General features: G+C 40.7%; 1 protein-coding gene across 2 annotated transcripts in view; it reads left to right on the top strand.

Annotated features, from left to right (window-relative positions):
* Positions 1 to 87: 87 nt before the first annotated feature.
* Positions 88 to 14,425, top strand: part of CEP57 (centrosomal protein 57) — a 53,701-nt gene continuing 39,363 nt past the window's right edge. Inside the window, exons 1-3 of one of the 2 annotated variants that reach the window (XM_070425937.1) lie at positions 88 to 310; positions 10,193 to 10,248; positions 12,543 to 12,699. In XM_070425937.1, coding sequence (XP_070282038.1) covers positions 12,579 to 12,699 — 121 coding nt within the window. In that variant the 5' untranslated portion in view covers positions 88 to 310; positions 10,193 to 10,248; positions 12,543 to 12,578. The remainder of the gene's footprint in view (positions 311 to 10,192; positions 10,249 to 12,542; positions 12,700 to 14,425) is intronic. The other variant, XM_070425936.1, reaches the window with a different exon arrangement.

Below are 14,425 nucleotides of genomic sequence, written 5' to 3'. Positions count from 1 at the left end.
CCGACTCCCGGAAGACGCCCGCCTTTTTGATTGGCCGTTCCGCACGCCCGTTAGTGCGTGTGGCCCGTTCCGCGTGCGCGCTCAGCGTGGGCGTCCCTGTGGGGGTGTGCGGTAGGGGTTTCCAGACCCGGCGCCAGCACCCTAGCGGCCCCTTCCATCTGGGGCTCGCTTAGGGTCGCCCTCAGCGGGCGACTCCCGGATTTGGAAGGACGGCAGGAGAACCAGCCCGCTCCGGGGCTGCGGGGTCCGCTGGGCAGACGGGAAGATGGCGGCAGCGTCGGTCTCGACGACTTCTGGGTCTCAGTTCTCGGTAAGAAGCGGGTGCCCCGCGCCTGGGCCCCAGGTCGATCGTGGCGCCTCTGCTTTACTCATCCTTCAGAGCGCCCTCAGCCCCGCGTCTCCCCGCATCCCGGGGGCCGGCGGAGGGCGCCCGAAGCCCCGTGCTGCCCCCCTCTGCCCCCTGCTTCTCTGCGAGGCTGCAAACCCCCCCCCCCCCTCCCCCCCCCCAGAAAACAGGCACGGCCCGGCTCTATCTCCCACGCCCCCTTACCTTTAGCCTAGCAGCCCCGGGGCACAGCCAGGACCCGCTAGGATGACTGTGCCCACACCCTGAATTGCGAAAACATAGCTCAGTGGGTCACGTGGGTGTAACGGCCCCTCTAGGAATCTTGTCGAACCAGGTAGGCGCCCTGGCCGGCGGCTTCCTGGCTGCAGTGGAATGGACCGCAGCCTGGTGTGCACACCAGCCCTTGTGGAAGCTGACTCCTTTGACCGCGGGGCCCCCGCTCGCGTCCTCCCGGTAGCTTTGTGCTTATCCTGCCCGGAGCCCGCGCTTCCTACCTCCCCTCTGGTTACTGACTTCAGCGTGTAAATGCCCTTTTGCAGAAGCCACACGGGGAGCTGGATATTCATGATTGGTTTTGCCTCCGCGAGGGCCACCAGCCAGTTAGGTCCCTAATATTTGCTAATGGAGCGTCGAACAGGCATTTTGGAAACCGCCGCTTTGGGAATACTGGAAATAAGCAGTAAACGGGAGGCGGCCCCAGTTAGAGCCATTATCTCTTAATTAGCAAATGCCCAGTGCCTCGCATACCTTTAGGGCCTAACCTTGTGGTTCTCAACCTTGGCTGCACATTAGAATCACCTGGGAATCTTTTTAAAATCCTGGTTTCTGGGCCTCATCCTCCGGAAATTCTGTTTCTTTGTTGTGGGGTGGAGCCACAACATTAGTAACAAACAGAATTTCCGGAGGATGAAGCCCAGAAATCAGGATTTTAAAAAGGTTCCCAGGTGATTCTAATGTGCAGCCAAGGTTGAAAACCACTGCTTTAGGCCTGTGATTACACAGATAAATAGGATAGAGTCCGTATTTTGAAGCAGCAAAGCACTGAACAGGAACCACAGGTAATGAGATTTATTGCACTGTGGAGGCTGATCAATGCTACCTTGGAGTAACCGAGGGAACAGAGCTGTGCTTAGGTTAAATTCCTGGAAGGGAAGATGGAGCCAACTGGATGATGAAGGGATTCTAAGTGCTTGCCACAGGAAGAGAGAAGAGAAAAAAAGGGACCACAGGCATTTGAGGTTTGTGCCAAGAGAGTAGGTACTTTGAGTAAACTTGAAATAATTTGGGATGAGCAGTAGTAGTGTAGGGGTAGAGTCGTATTTAGATGAATTATAAAAGTAGGTTTAAAAAAAGGACTGGATAGTGAAGGAAGAGGACAGGAGAATATCAGGGTAAAGTTATCTCATGGAAGCAGATGGGGGAAAGTGTTCAGGGAATGTTAAAAGAGCAGTCACCTTGATAAAGACTTTTCCTTAGTTTCAGTTTTCGGTGACTATTGTTAGGGTCTGTGTTAATGAGGCCAGAAATAACCTTCAGGGTTTCAGCTGAATGGGGGGAACAGGTTTGCAGAGGTCAGGGCTGATTAGGGAGAAAGAATGACTGAAGCAATTGGAATTCAACCAGGAATTAGGTCAGTAAAAAGGAAGGTAAAAGAAGAACCATTTGACTATTAGGAAGAAGTATCACTAAGTAGGTGGATGAGATTATGTAAGAATTGAAGTTCATTAAACTTAATTGGGACAAGAGGCTTTTCGCTGCTCTCAAAAACACCTGTACTGGGAGACTAAGCAAGGAATGCTGTTATACAGGCATACCTTGGAGATGCCTTGGGTTTGGTTACAAACCATCATTTTGCCAGGGGGAGGGTCTTACTTTCCATTTGTAAAAAATACCTCGCTGTGCAGTGCAACAAAGCAAAGCACAAATAATGAGGTATGCCTGTAAATGTTGAATTGAACTGCACACTGCCAAGGCTATCCAGCTAGCAGTGGTACTGCAATGTGGTCTTTAAGGTAACCTGGTCAGAAATCTCATAGAATATTTAATAGGAAAGCATATATATTTTATATACCAAGTTCAGCTTTAAGTGGATTCTAAATATTAGGAATACACTAAGGTTTAAAATATCTACCACCCTTTACAAATCAAAACATGACCAACCTTCCTAATCACATTGAACCTGCTACATCAGAATGTCTAATTTGGAAATCACTATTTCTCAAAACAAAATGACAATTTAACAGAAGAAATGACTCTCAGAACTCAGGAAAGCACTATACATATACTTACAGCTTTTTAGTAAAAGATAGTACTGAGAAACAGGCAAATGGCAGAGACACCTAGGGCAAGATGTAAAGAGGATTTCATGACCAATATGGACGCTCCCAGAAATTAACTGCAAGAGTTTTTTGGAGGTTTCATTATGGAGGCATGATTGATGAAATCATTGGCCATTGGTGCTTAGATACTTTAACTGTCATGTCAGAAATAAGGCTGGCATTTCCAACAGAATTTAAAAAGCATTTTAGCTTAAACATATGACCATAAAATATGACAACACAAAATGACCTTTTAAAACTACCACATGAAATCAGAAGGCTACGCATACTCAGTTTTCAGGGTTATGAACATTAACAATTCCCTTAACATTGATAAATCCAGCACTGAGTTAGCTATAGTAAATAGAGGTGCTTTGACCAGGCAAGGATTTTTAACAAGTAGATGAACAAATATCACAGTCTAGGAAGCAGCTACCATATAAATCTCAAAGTTAACATGGACTTAGTTGATACATTTGAATTGTTCTTTTAAGTATGGTAGCCTTTTAAGAGTAACACTTAGAAGCTCTTGTTACTAACATTTAATGAGTGGCAGTTTTGAAGCCTATCCCAACTCACTAGTGAAGAGCAGCCGGAAAACAAAAATGATATTACAGGCAGCATAGTCTTGTCCTTTTTATTTTCCTAGTAACCATAGTCAACACTTAGGACACTTTGGACTTAATTTATAAGCTAATGTAATCGATCTCCTGGCCAGGCCTTTTACTCAAAATGTTTTGTGAATATATCATAGATTTTATAACAATAAATATATAAAAGTTTATTTTTGAAAATAAAATGAATACTTGCATGCCCCTTTTTGCATTTTCCTGCTTCTTTCACACACAATCATACATACATCTTGAGATTATAATAATACATAATAGTTAGTACTAATTGGTAGTCATATTTTAAATACTTTTCATAACATTTAATCCTCAATGACTTTACGAGATTGGCATTAGTATTTCCATTTTCTAATGAGCAATGAGGCACAAAAAGGTTGTTGAGGAAAGAATGTCCAGCCTATAGAAAAGGTTTTTTAAAAGAGTTTATTTGAGACAAAATTTTGAGAACATGCCTGGAAGTAAAATCTCAATGGATTGAGAAAATGCTCCAAAGAATGGCAGCTTTGCAGCCTATCCCATACATCAGAATCAAAGGAAAAGATGTAAGGAAGATTACAGGAAATCCATTAATGGCATGGTGGATCGAGGAGGTAGGAGAAAGCAAAGTAGGGAAATCTCTAGAATCCGATGAAAAAATGGAGAACCCTGTTTTTACATTAGTGGGTACAGGATAGTTAATTAACATTTGCAGCATAGAGAGATGGTATGAGGGGATCAAGATAGCAATGAGGGGTTTGTGGTCTTGAGCTCTGGTGCCTTTAAGGGTCTAGAAAAGAATTACTCTGGTATATTATCCTAGATGCATAAGGACAATGGACAGAGCTCACTTAAGGTAATGATTGATCTTTGCTAAGGAAGGAGGCTGTAGGCTTGAGATGGAACTATACACCATGGCCTACGCTAGGAATCTATGGACCATCCTCTGTGATTACTCTTGAGCTTGTCAGGCTCCCCATGTAGCCTATGGTAGCTTGTCAGATCTTAACATCTGTTATTTCTTTCCATTATCCTAATGTGCAGGCTAGGAAATGTAGCACATCATTGACTAGAAGTTGTCTTGTAAATATCTTTGTCTTGTTCCTGAATTTAAAAGGAATGTTTAAAATTTTGCACCATTAAATATGTTGTCATGTGGGTTTTTTGGGGAGTAATTTTTCTTATAAGAAAATAGTTATTTAATAATGGCTAGATACTGAATTTTATTGAGGTGTATTGCATTAAACGATGTTGTCATGTTCACCTGGTCTTATCTGGAATAACCCCACCTTGATCATATTGTTTAATCTTTTCTACAGAGTTGAGTATGGTTTACTAAATGGTATTTAAACTTTTATGTGCCTGATTTTTTTTCCAGCCATATTGAACATTCTGTTTAAAAAGAAGGCAAGCAATATACACTTTAAATTATACTTTACATTTAACATGGTGTTGAGAGATGTTAAGTAAATATTTGAATCATAAGTGTTCTTAAGTATAATATTTGCCCTAATAACTAAAGCTACCAGCAAAGAAAGTGGTTAGGTTAAACATTTTGTCTTTAATTCTGGAAATTTTTCCTAGAATTGTATCATTGTAGTTGGAAAAATATTTATTGAATGCTTGGGGTCATGGAAGTAGTACTGCATTAGGAGGTGGTCTTGGGCTTCTTAGTAGTTATGAGACCTTAAACAAATGGGTTAAATTTCCTTAGCCTCTTTTTTTTTTTTAACCTACAAAATAGGGACAATAATATTTGCTATGCTTCACAAAGTTCTTGTGATAATTAAAGGAGAATATGAATGTACTTAAAAACAACAATGTGCTAACAGATCTCGGATACTATGTTCAGTGTTCTGAGAATAAGTCCAAGTATCTATATACATAAAGAGCCAGGGGCCGTCACATTCGAAACAACAAAACAGATGACGGAACAGGCTGCATGGGGTGACCAGGCCGGCAGGTGGGTTAGTGAGGGACGACCAATGACTGAACAGCAGGCTGTGTGGGGTGACCAGGCTGGGGGGGGAGGGTGGGGGAGGAGGAGTTAGGGACAACCAGGCCGGCGGCGGGGGGGGGGTTGGCAGTTGGGGGCGACTAGGCCGGCAGGGTGGCCAGTGAGGGGCAACCAGGCTGGCAGGGGTACAGTTGGGGGCAATCAGGCTGGCAGAGGGGGCCGTGAGGGGCAACCAAGCCGGCGGGGGGGGGGGGGGGGGGGGCGGGCGGGGGGATTAGGGGCAACCAGGCCAGCAGGGGGAGGCAGTTGGTGGCAACCAGGCTGGCAAGGGGGGGATTGGGGGCAACCAGGCCAGCAGAGGGAGCAGTGAGGGGCGAACAGGCTGGCAGTGGTGGTGGGGCAGTTGGGGGCAATCAGGTCAGCAGGCAGAGGCAGTTAGGGGTGATCAGGGGGGCCAGTTAGGGGCAATCAGGCAGGCAGGCAGGTGAGCACTTAGGAGCCAGCAGTCCTGGATTGTGAGAAGGACTGCTGGTTTAGGCCCAATCCCCAGCAGTCAGACATCCCCAGAGGGGTCCCGGATTGGAGAGGGTGCAGCCCAGGCTGAGGGGACATTCCTGCCCCCCCCCCCCCCCCCCCCCCCCCTGCACTGGGCCTCTAGACTATATTATAAAAAGCCAGTGATCGTAATGACCAAAAGTCTGGTCACCAGGAGGTGATTGATCGTGTGTCCCCCCCCCCCCCCCCCGCGCTGTGGGTCTGGGTCTCGTGTGATTTCACCTGCTGGGCCTCCAGTGTCTTTCATAAAGTGGAGATGTTTTTTCTTACCCATCAGGATTGTTGTGAGGATCAACCCAGATACTGGAGTGTAAATGGTTAGCTGCAATGGGAATTTGTAGTTTATGGGTGGTTATTTTTAGTATGTATGTGGAGGGAGTGAGCATAAACATTCTGCTTGAAGGATCTTTTGCCCTTCCATAGTTTTCAGGTGCCCATGATTGTATGGCATATGGCATTGAAAACGAAGAATAATTCACTTGAAATCTACCATCCTAGGTTACTGCTATCTTAGAAAGGCCCGTTGACAAGTTTGGCTCTTGGTTGACACCTATGAACTGAATAGTAAACAATTTCCTACACTGATATAAAACTTCAGCCTAAATGATTGAGTGCCTCACTGTGCGGGAATTGTTTGTACAAACAATTTGGTTTATGCTGAACACCTGTGTTTTTTTTTATGGAAGTCAGGAATGTGACCATCCCCCAATAAAAACATGGCACTCGGTGTAACGTGAGCTTTCTTGGTAGACAACACTTCACCTAAGTTGTTATTAGTTGGTGGAGGAATTAAGCACATTCTGTAGAGAAATTTTGAAAGCTTGCACCTGATTTTCTAAGGTCTTCACCCCATGTATCTTTTCCCTTTGCTGATTTTACTCTGTATCCTTTTGCTATAATAACCTCAACCATGAGTATAACTATCTGCTGAATCCTGTTAATCCTTCTAGCAAGTTATCCAACCTGGGGCTGGTCTTGGGAACCCATAACACTCATGCTGACAATAGTTGGAACCTTCCCCAAATTAAACTTCCCTAGATAACTAGGTAAGAACCAACCTTGTAAGCGGACATTTCTAAGGATAGCAATTGCAAAGTTTGCTATTACCTCTACTTCTTATGACATTTGTGCTATTTGTTTTTCGATATAAATGAAATCAAAAGCTTTTATTGTCTTTCAATGGGTTATAGCAACTTTATTGAATAGAATAATTCAGTTTCATAAACAGGTGTGTTTTTTTTCTGTTTTGCAAGGGAATTGTATAACTAATTTATTAACATTTATTCAACAGATTTATCGAATGTCTTTATTAGAACTTAAACTCTATTGATGATGACTGCTTTTACTATATTAGTTCTTTGCCAACTGGGTGCCCTACAATTCAATTCACTTCTGGAACTAACTTCCTGGATATAGTGCAGACCCTATAGGGATTAGGTGCTACAAAATTGCTCCCACTTCAGTTGTCAGCTCTAAGTCCCAGATGTTCCCAATGCAAACTGCCCAGCCAACTGCAAATTAAGGAGTTACATTTAATAATTCTCCAGAATGACTCTCAGAACTCAGGAAAGCACTATACGTATACTCACAGCTTTTTAGTAAAAGATAGTACTGAGAAACAGGCAAATGGCAGAGACACCTAGGGCAAGATGTAAAGAGGATTTCATGACCAATACGGACGCTCCTGGAAATTAACTGCAAGAGTTTTTTTTGGAGGTTTCATTATGGAGGCATGATTGATGAAATCATTGGCCATTGGTGACTAAACTCAATGTCCAGTTCCTCTCTCTTCTGAGGTCTGGGTGTGGGGCTAAAATGTCTAACTCTTTAATCACCTGGTTGGTTTTTCAGGCTACCGGCTCTCATCCTAAAGTTACCTAGGGTGCCCCACTATTAGCATAACAAAGACACTGCTATCACTTAAGGAATTTCAAGTTTTTGAATGTCAGGAGCCAGGGACAGACACCAAGTATATTTTTTATTCCACAGGGCATATAGATAATATATGTATGTCAGGTAGGATAATTTTTTTTTTTTTAAGAGTAAGGAGATTGAGTGACAGAAGGGCACTTACTACTTTAGATAGGGCAGTCAGGGAAAGTTATACTGACAGACTTTGGGCAGATTACTCCATGGTGTGAGGAAGGGAGCTTTCTAGGCAGAGTAAACTTAGCAAATGAAAATGGAGGGTAACTGCGTATTTCAGAAATCCAAGTTAGTTAGTGTGGCTGGGAAATGGTGCTGGTGGTAAGGAGAGTGGTGGGGAATGAGGTCAGGGTTAGCCTGGGTCAGATTATGTAGGGCCTTCTAAGCCATAAGATTTTTGGGTTTTTTTTTTTTTTAGTGATGGAAAGCCATTGGAGGGTTTGGATTAGGAATATTATTTGAATTAATTTACTTTTTAAAAAGAATCATAAGGACTATTTGGAGAGGAGACTAAGGCAGCGGTCACCAACCGGTGATCCACAGACCACTGGTGGTCCATGAGGTCCGAAAGGTTGGCGACCGCTGGACTAAGGGGATGTGGACAAGAATGGTTAAGAGGCTATTCTGTTAGTCCAGACGAAAGATCACAATAGTGTCAACCATAGCATTAGTAGTGGAATTGATGAGAAGTTGGGGGAGTTTATTGATAATATTTTGACAGAGCTCCAACAAAGATTAGATGTGCAATATATGAGAAATGACTCCATCCAAGGATTTTGGCCTGAGCAGTTGGGTATATGGTGGTGCCACTTATTGTGCTATGCTGAGAGAGGAGCAAGTTTTGGGATAAGGTTCAAGAATTTGATTATACACATGTTAAGTTAGGAAGCCCATATTGACATCCCAGTGGAGATGAGTGGGAAAGATGGTTTGAATATAGAGTTTAAGAGGGAGAACTCTGTATTCTGTGTTTAAACTTGAAAATTTTTAGCAAAGAGAGGCTTTTCAAAGCCCTAAGAGTAGGTGAGATCATCAGAGGAATCCATGTAGGTGAAAATAAGAAGAGGTAGGAGTACTAAGCTTTGGGGAATGCCAGCATTTACAGAAAAAAGAGAGCCAAGGAGAGTCTGACTGAGGAGCCTGTGTTAGGAGGAAAACCAAAGAGTCTGGTGTTCCATCCACTAAAAACAGTCAAGTGGTCTATCACATGCTTCTGGGAGGTCACTGAATTCAGCAGTGTAAAAGTCATTGGTGAACTTGAGAGCTGCTTCTCTGAATTGATGAAGACTGGGAGAGGTGATTAAGAGGTGACAGCAATTGTAGATATTGTGAGAGGCTTTTTTATTAAAGCTGAGAAATGAAGCAGAAGCTGGAAGGGAGTCCTAAAGTTCAGAAAAATTTGTAATTTTTCCTTTCTCCTGCACCCCAAGTTTTGTCCTTAATAGCAATGTGAAAGATCTGGTAGGGAGGGAGAATTAGATGGCATCAGAAGGGAGGAGAGGGGTTTTATAGGAGCCAAGACTTTCAGTAGGTTAGTTACACAAAGCTCACTCCTTATTTCAGGAGAGGGGGGCAGAGTAAGAGCAGTGTAGATAGGTTGGCCAGTTCTCTTGAGAACTAGTTAATCACATAGAATGTGATTGCCCTAATTCTGTAGGGAGTGAGGTTGTGGTGGGAGTGGGAGGAGATAATAAAGAAAGGTAGTAGGTAAGTCAACTTTTTTGAACCTCCTTTTCTTTTTTCCTTTTTTTGTAAAATAGGATTATACTGGACTAGAAGCCCAGTACATGAAATTCATGCACAGGTAGGGTCCCTAGCAGCTGCTCCCTGGTGGTCAGCACACGTCATAGCGAGCGATTGAACTGGTCTGTCAAACTCCCGAGGGGACACTTTGCATATTAGGCTTTTATATATATAGATAATTTCTATGGCGTTTCCAACTCTTAATAAAAATAATACTTTTCTAAACCCTGAAGTGTATAACTCCTTACAATTCTTTTTATTTGTCTTAAGTGTTTACCTAAACTTTACCATCTTAACCATTTTTAAGTGTATGGCTTATTTTTTATCATCTTTTAACATTGAAGCTCTATATCCATTCAACAACTCCCATTTGCAACCTCCCCTCAGCCCCTGGTAACCAAGATTCTACTTTCTGTTTCTATGAATTTGACTACCTAGATACCTCATGTACTAGTAAGTGGAATAATAAAATATTTGTCTTTTTTGTGACTGACTAATCATAATGTCCTTAAGGATCATCTATTATGTAGCATGTGGTGGGATTTCCCTCCTTTTAAAAGCTGAATAATACTTATGTATGTATCACATTTTGTCCTTTACTGTTTTTAGTAGACACATTTGTGTGCATATGATTAAGAGTATATGTTAGTTTTGCATGTCTTGTTTTAATTTTATTTAAAAGTAGTATTGTAAATAATTTTTGCAAAGCCATTTTATTTTGTCTTCCTATTCTTTGCTTCAGACTGCTGGCAGTAATGAGGACATTTGAATTTCATTGATTAAACCTTGGCATTCAAAGTGAGTTGACTGACTTAGAATATGGAGTACATTTAGAATTGCTTTTCTCAAATGGCAGGGTGTGGAGGACCCATCTCGTTATAACTTGCATTTTTATATAAAGACCCTGCATAGTGTGCTGATCCAACCCAAGCAGTATTTCGATGACATATATGTGACAAATTTTTTTGGACAATCTTAAACTATTTTATAAGAGCTAGCAGGCAGTGATTTTAATGAGGTTTATTTGTTTGTTTTCTTTGCTAAATTATTTAGGCACCGTCCTGTTAATATCTGTGCAATGTTCAGTATTTCTAACAAAAATTGTTTTAAAAATCATTAGTGAGTTTGCAGGTAGTTTATGTTTATAAATATATTGATAAGGAATTACTACGTGATAGGATTTAGTAGTTTGTATGAAGTTTTCTGGGAAGAATCATATTTAAAATTAAGCTATATGCATGGTGCTTTGCAGGAGCTTTGGCAGTATTATATGTTACTAGAAGCCCGATGCACGAAATTCGTACATGAGTAGGGTCCCTAGGCCTGGCCGGCAATCAGGGCCAATCTGTGGGGTGACTAGCGGGACGATTGGGCCCCCCCCCCCCCCGCTGGCACCCACCTTGGCTGGCCTGGGGCCTGCAGACTGGGGGCAGCTCCTGCATTAAGCGTCTGCCCCCTGGTGGTCCATAGTGACCAGTCGTTCCGCCATTCGGTTGACTTGCATATTAGGCTTTGCCACTTGCCAAACCTGATGACAGATTGCCAAAAAGCTTAACAAATGTAACTCTCGGTCCTTGTTTCATGTGAACATACTTTTTTACAATAGACCTACCATTGATTTGCCACTTTTTAGACTTGTTCTTACCCCTTCCAAGTTCTTTCCCCTTTCCTTTAGTTTACATAGCCGTATCGTGTGTTTTGAGTTGACTTTCTTAAATCAACTGAAAAATTGCCTGGTTTTTAAAAAAGAAATAGTCTTTAGTTTTTAATAAGATTTAGATTCAATGTGGTTATTTTGATGGCCGTTGTTTGTACCAAGAGATTTTTTTACTGTTATTGTAAATATTTATATTTCTTTGTCCTTTTCTGGAAACAGATTTTTCTGGTGCTGTATAAATAGTTGTAGTTCTCCAATAGTAGGAGTCGAAAGCCTACATTACTGTGGCTACTTGAATAAGAAAAATGAATGTTGAGAATTTTGAGCAGCTAGCAGTCATATCTTCCTTCCCCTTTAGATTTTAGTTTCTCCATTACGTCCCCCCACTCTAGGTCTCTTGTACTAACACAAAACTGCACATTTATTATCTCCTGCACTGAAAATTATCATGTGGAACAGAATCCCAAATTGAACAGAATCCCATTTATGACAGAAGGTGTGTGTGTGTGGAAATATACTTTGATAAGCTTTAATGTTTTCTTTGTTTCCCTTTTTCCCCCCTAACTAAATATAAAGTTTTAAGGCAAGGACTATGCCTTATTTTCTTTATGTACCCCACATTGATTAAACCTTGGCATTCAAAATGAATTGGCTGGACATTTGACAAATATTCATGAAGTATTTAGTTGATTGGGGATAGATTAATGCAGTCATTTTGTGTCAGTTTCTGATACTGTAAAAATACAATATTTTTCTGAATATATTTTACAGTAAATACTTTTAAAATAAAATTAATTGTGAGTATAATATTAAAGTATTTCTATGCAGCGTTTGTATTCAAGTTGTGTGAACATTATTTCTTATTTATGCTCTCATTGGTTGATTCTTGTATGTGCCCTTACTGAGGATCAAAGCCACAACCTTGGTGTGTGAGGTACACACTCTAACCAACTGAGCTACCCAGCCATGGCTAACATTATTTCCTTCTTATAGTGTCTGGCATATGGCTATACTCACACAAATATGAAACTCTTTAAAAGTTTTATTATTTTCAAGTAGACATGGGGAACATCCGGCCTGTGGGCCATATAAGGCTGTGAAATAATTTGGTCTGGCCCTGCCAAGGCATTAGGGGCAAGTTAGTTAAATGTTTGACCAAATATAGCAGGCTATTTGTATGGCCCACAAATGATGTTATAAATGTCCAAATGGCGCTTGGCAGAAAAAAGGTTCCCCACACCTTTTTTAAAGTGATGATTGGATTCTGTCACAAATGATTAGTGGACTCTGTTGTTTCTGTTGTCGCTGTGAGTGGAACATGTACACAGTCCAGTTCTCAGTCATGAACATTCATGGGTGAGTGTGTGTGTATACATACACATATGCCATTTGCATTTAAAATTTGAAAGGTAATTTCTGTATTTTTATCTTTCAGAACGTCTTAGCTGAGCCATCAAGGTCTAATGGAAGTATGCTTCGCCATTCCACATCTTCATATGTAGTTTATCCATCAGATAAGCCTTTCCTTAATAGTGATCTACGACGCTCCCCAAATAAGCCTACACTTGCCTATCCAGAAAGCAACAGCAGAGGTAATAGAGCCTAGCAAAACAGATGTGGGGTTTTTTTTTGAGTGTGTATGTGTGAGTTTAGTTGATGTTTAAAAATTCTTAATTGTGTCTTTTATTTTAAATTTAGAGGAGAGAATATTTCCTCCCCTTCCTGTTTTAACCTCCTCAAAATATAATGCCTTTTTTAGTTTGTTTCTTGTCAAACATCATCATTCTTAATATTTCTCCAGCAGTAATTCACTTTTCTCTGAACTTTTGAAAAAGTTCCTTTACATAGATGTAAAAATCAGAACTAGATATAATATTGTAACACAAGGAATAATATCTAACTCTTAGACTTTTTGTTCTGCTGGAACTCTAGTGCTTGGGGTTTTTTTATATGGGTTTTTTGTTTTGTTTTTGTTTTTAAGAAGAAATTATTACTAAAACGAAACTTTTTATTCCACTGTGAACTTAGTTATTTGTTTTTTACTATTTTAACCTATGTTAAGTTGTTTGAATGTCATGTAGTTTTTGTTAGTTTTCAGAATTGCCAGTCTTTAACTACTGTATTTTGATAAGTAGCACTTTAGCAGTTGTTTTATTAACCATTAAATTAGCATGTTCTTTGTCATCATCATCTTTGAGAAATAGCATCTTATAAATAAGGTTCTGATTAGGAAATTGAATATTGAATTTTGAAATTCTTAAAAGATACCAGACACCAGGTTAAATTTATTTTAGCAAACACTTTTGAGGTCCCAAGATTTACATTGGAGACTATACTTGGATATTATTATCTACCTGATACTTTACTAGACTGTCACCTCACAGTTTACAAAACAGTGTCATTCTGAGATTAATCTTTTAAGAGATTTGCAATGCATTTCCCTCTTGAAACAAAAAAGTTGCAAACTAATTTACAAATGCCTATTTAACCTATATGTGGCAAATCTAACACTTCTTTTATCTGGAGCAGTGGTTCTCAACCTGGGTGGTTTCGACCCCTTTGGCGGTCAAACGACCCTTTCACAGGGGTCACCTAATACCATCCTGCATATCAGATATTTACATTATGATTCATAACAGTAGCAACATTACAGTTATGAAGTAGCAACGAAAATAATTTTGTGGTTGGGTCACAACATGAGGGACTGTATTTAAAGAGCCAGAAGGTTGAGAGCCACTGATCTAGAGAATTGTTGGTAAATATAATTGCCACAGTACTAGTGATTAAACACAATTTTTTTTTTTTTTAAAGAATGAAATGCAGTAGCATTCCAGGTAAAGCAAATACATTTGATTTAATCACAATTTGAAAATTGTATAAGGTAGGTATATTCAAAATGGACAGATGAAGAAACATCTCAAAGATGTTTAACTAATACAGTATCAAAACCTTTATCCCTTTCCACTTTTCCCCTCATTTGTTTAGTGTACCCTCAAATATTTATTGAATGAAGTCTTATTTTGAATAGAACTCCTATAATAAACTCTTTTTTTGCATATTAATAAGCTTTTTCTCACTAATACTTTAGCTGGGGGAAGCTTTGTAATTCTTTAGTTATGTTTTCATATATTTTCATTGATAAATAAACATTTTACACTCCTATCTGACAATTACAGAACATGAAAATACTAGAGGCCCGGTGCACGAATTCATGCACAAGTGGGGTTCCTCAGCCTGGCTGCGATTGGAGATGGCCGGCTGGCCAGGGGAGGGGCCGCGGAGGTTGGCTGGCAGCGGGAGGTTGGCTGTGGGAGCACA

Source organism: Myotis yumanensis, unplaced genomic scaffold, assembly GCF_028538775.1.
Source record: "Myotis yumanensis isolate MYYU_CA2020_CCGP unplaced genomic scaffold, mMyoYum1.0.hap1 SCAF_10, whole genome shotgun sequence".
In the NCBI taxonomy this organism is placed as follows: Eukaryota; Metazoa; Chordata; class Mammalia; order Chiroptera; family Vespertilionidae; genus Myotis; species Myotis yumanensis.
This window is presented reverse-complemented; position numbering and strand designations above follow the sequence as displayed.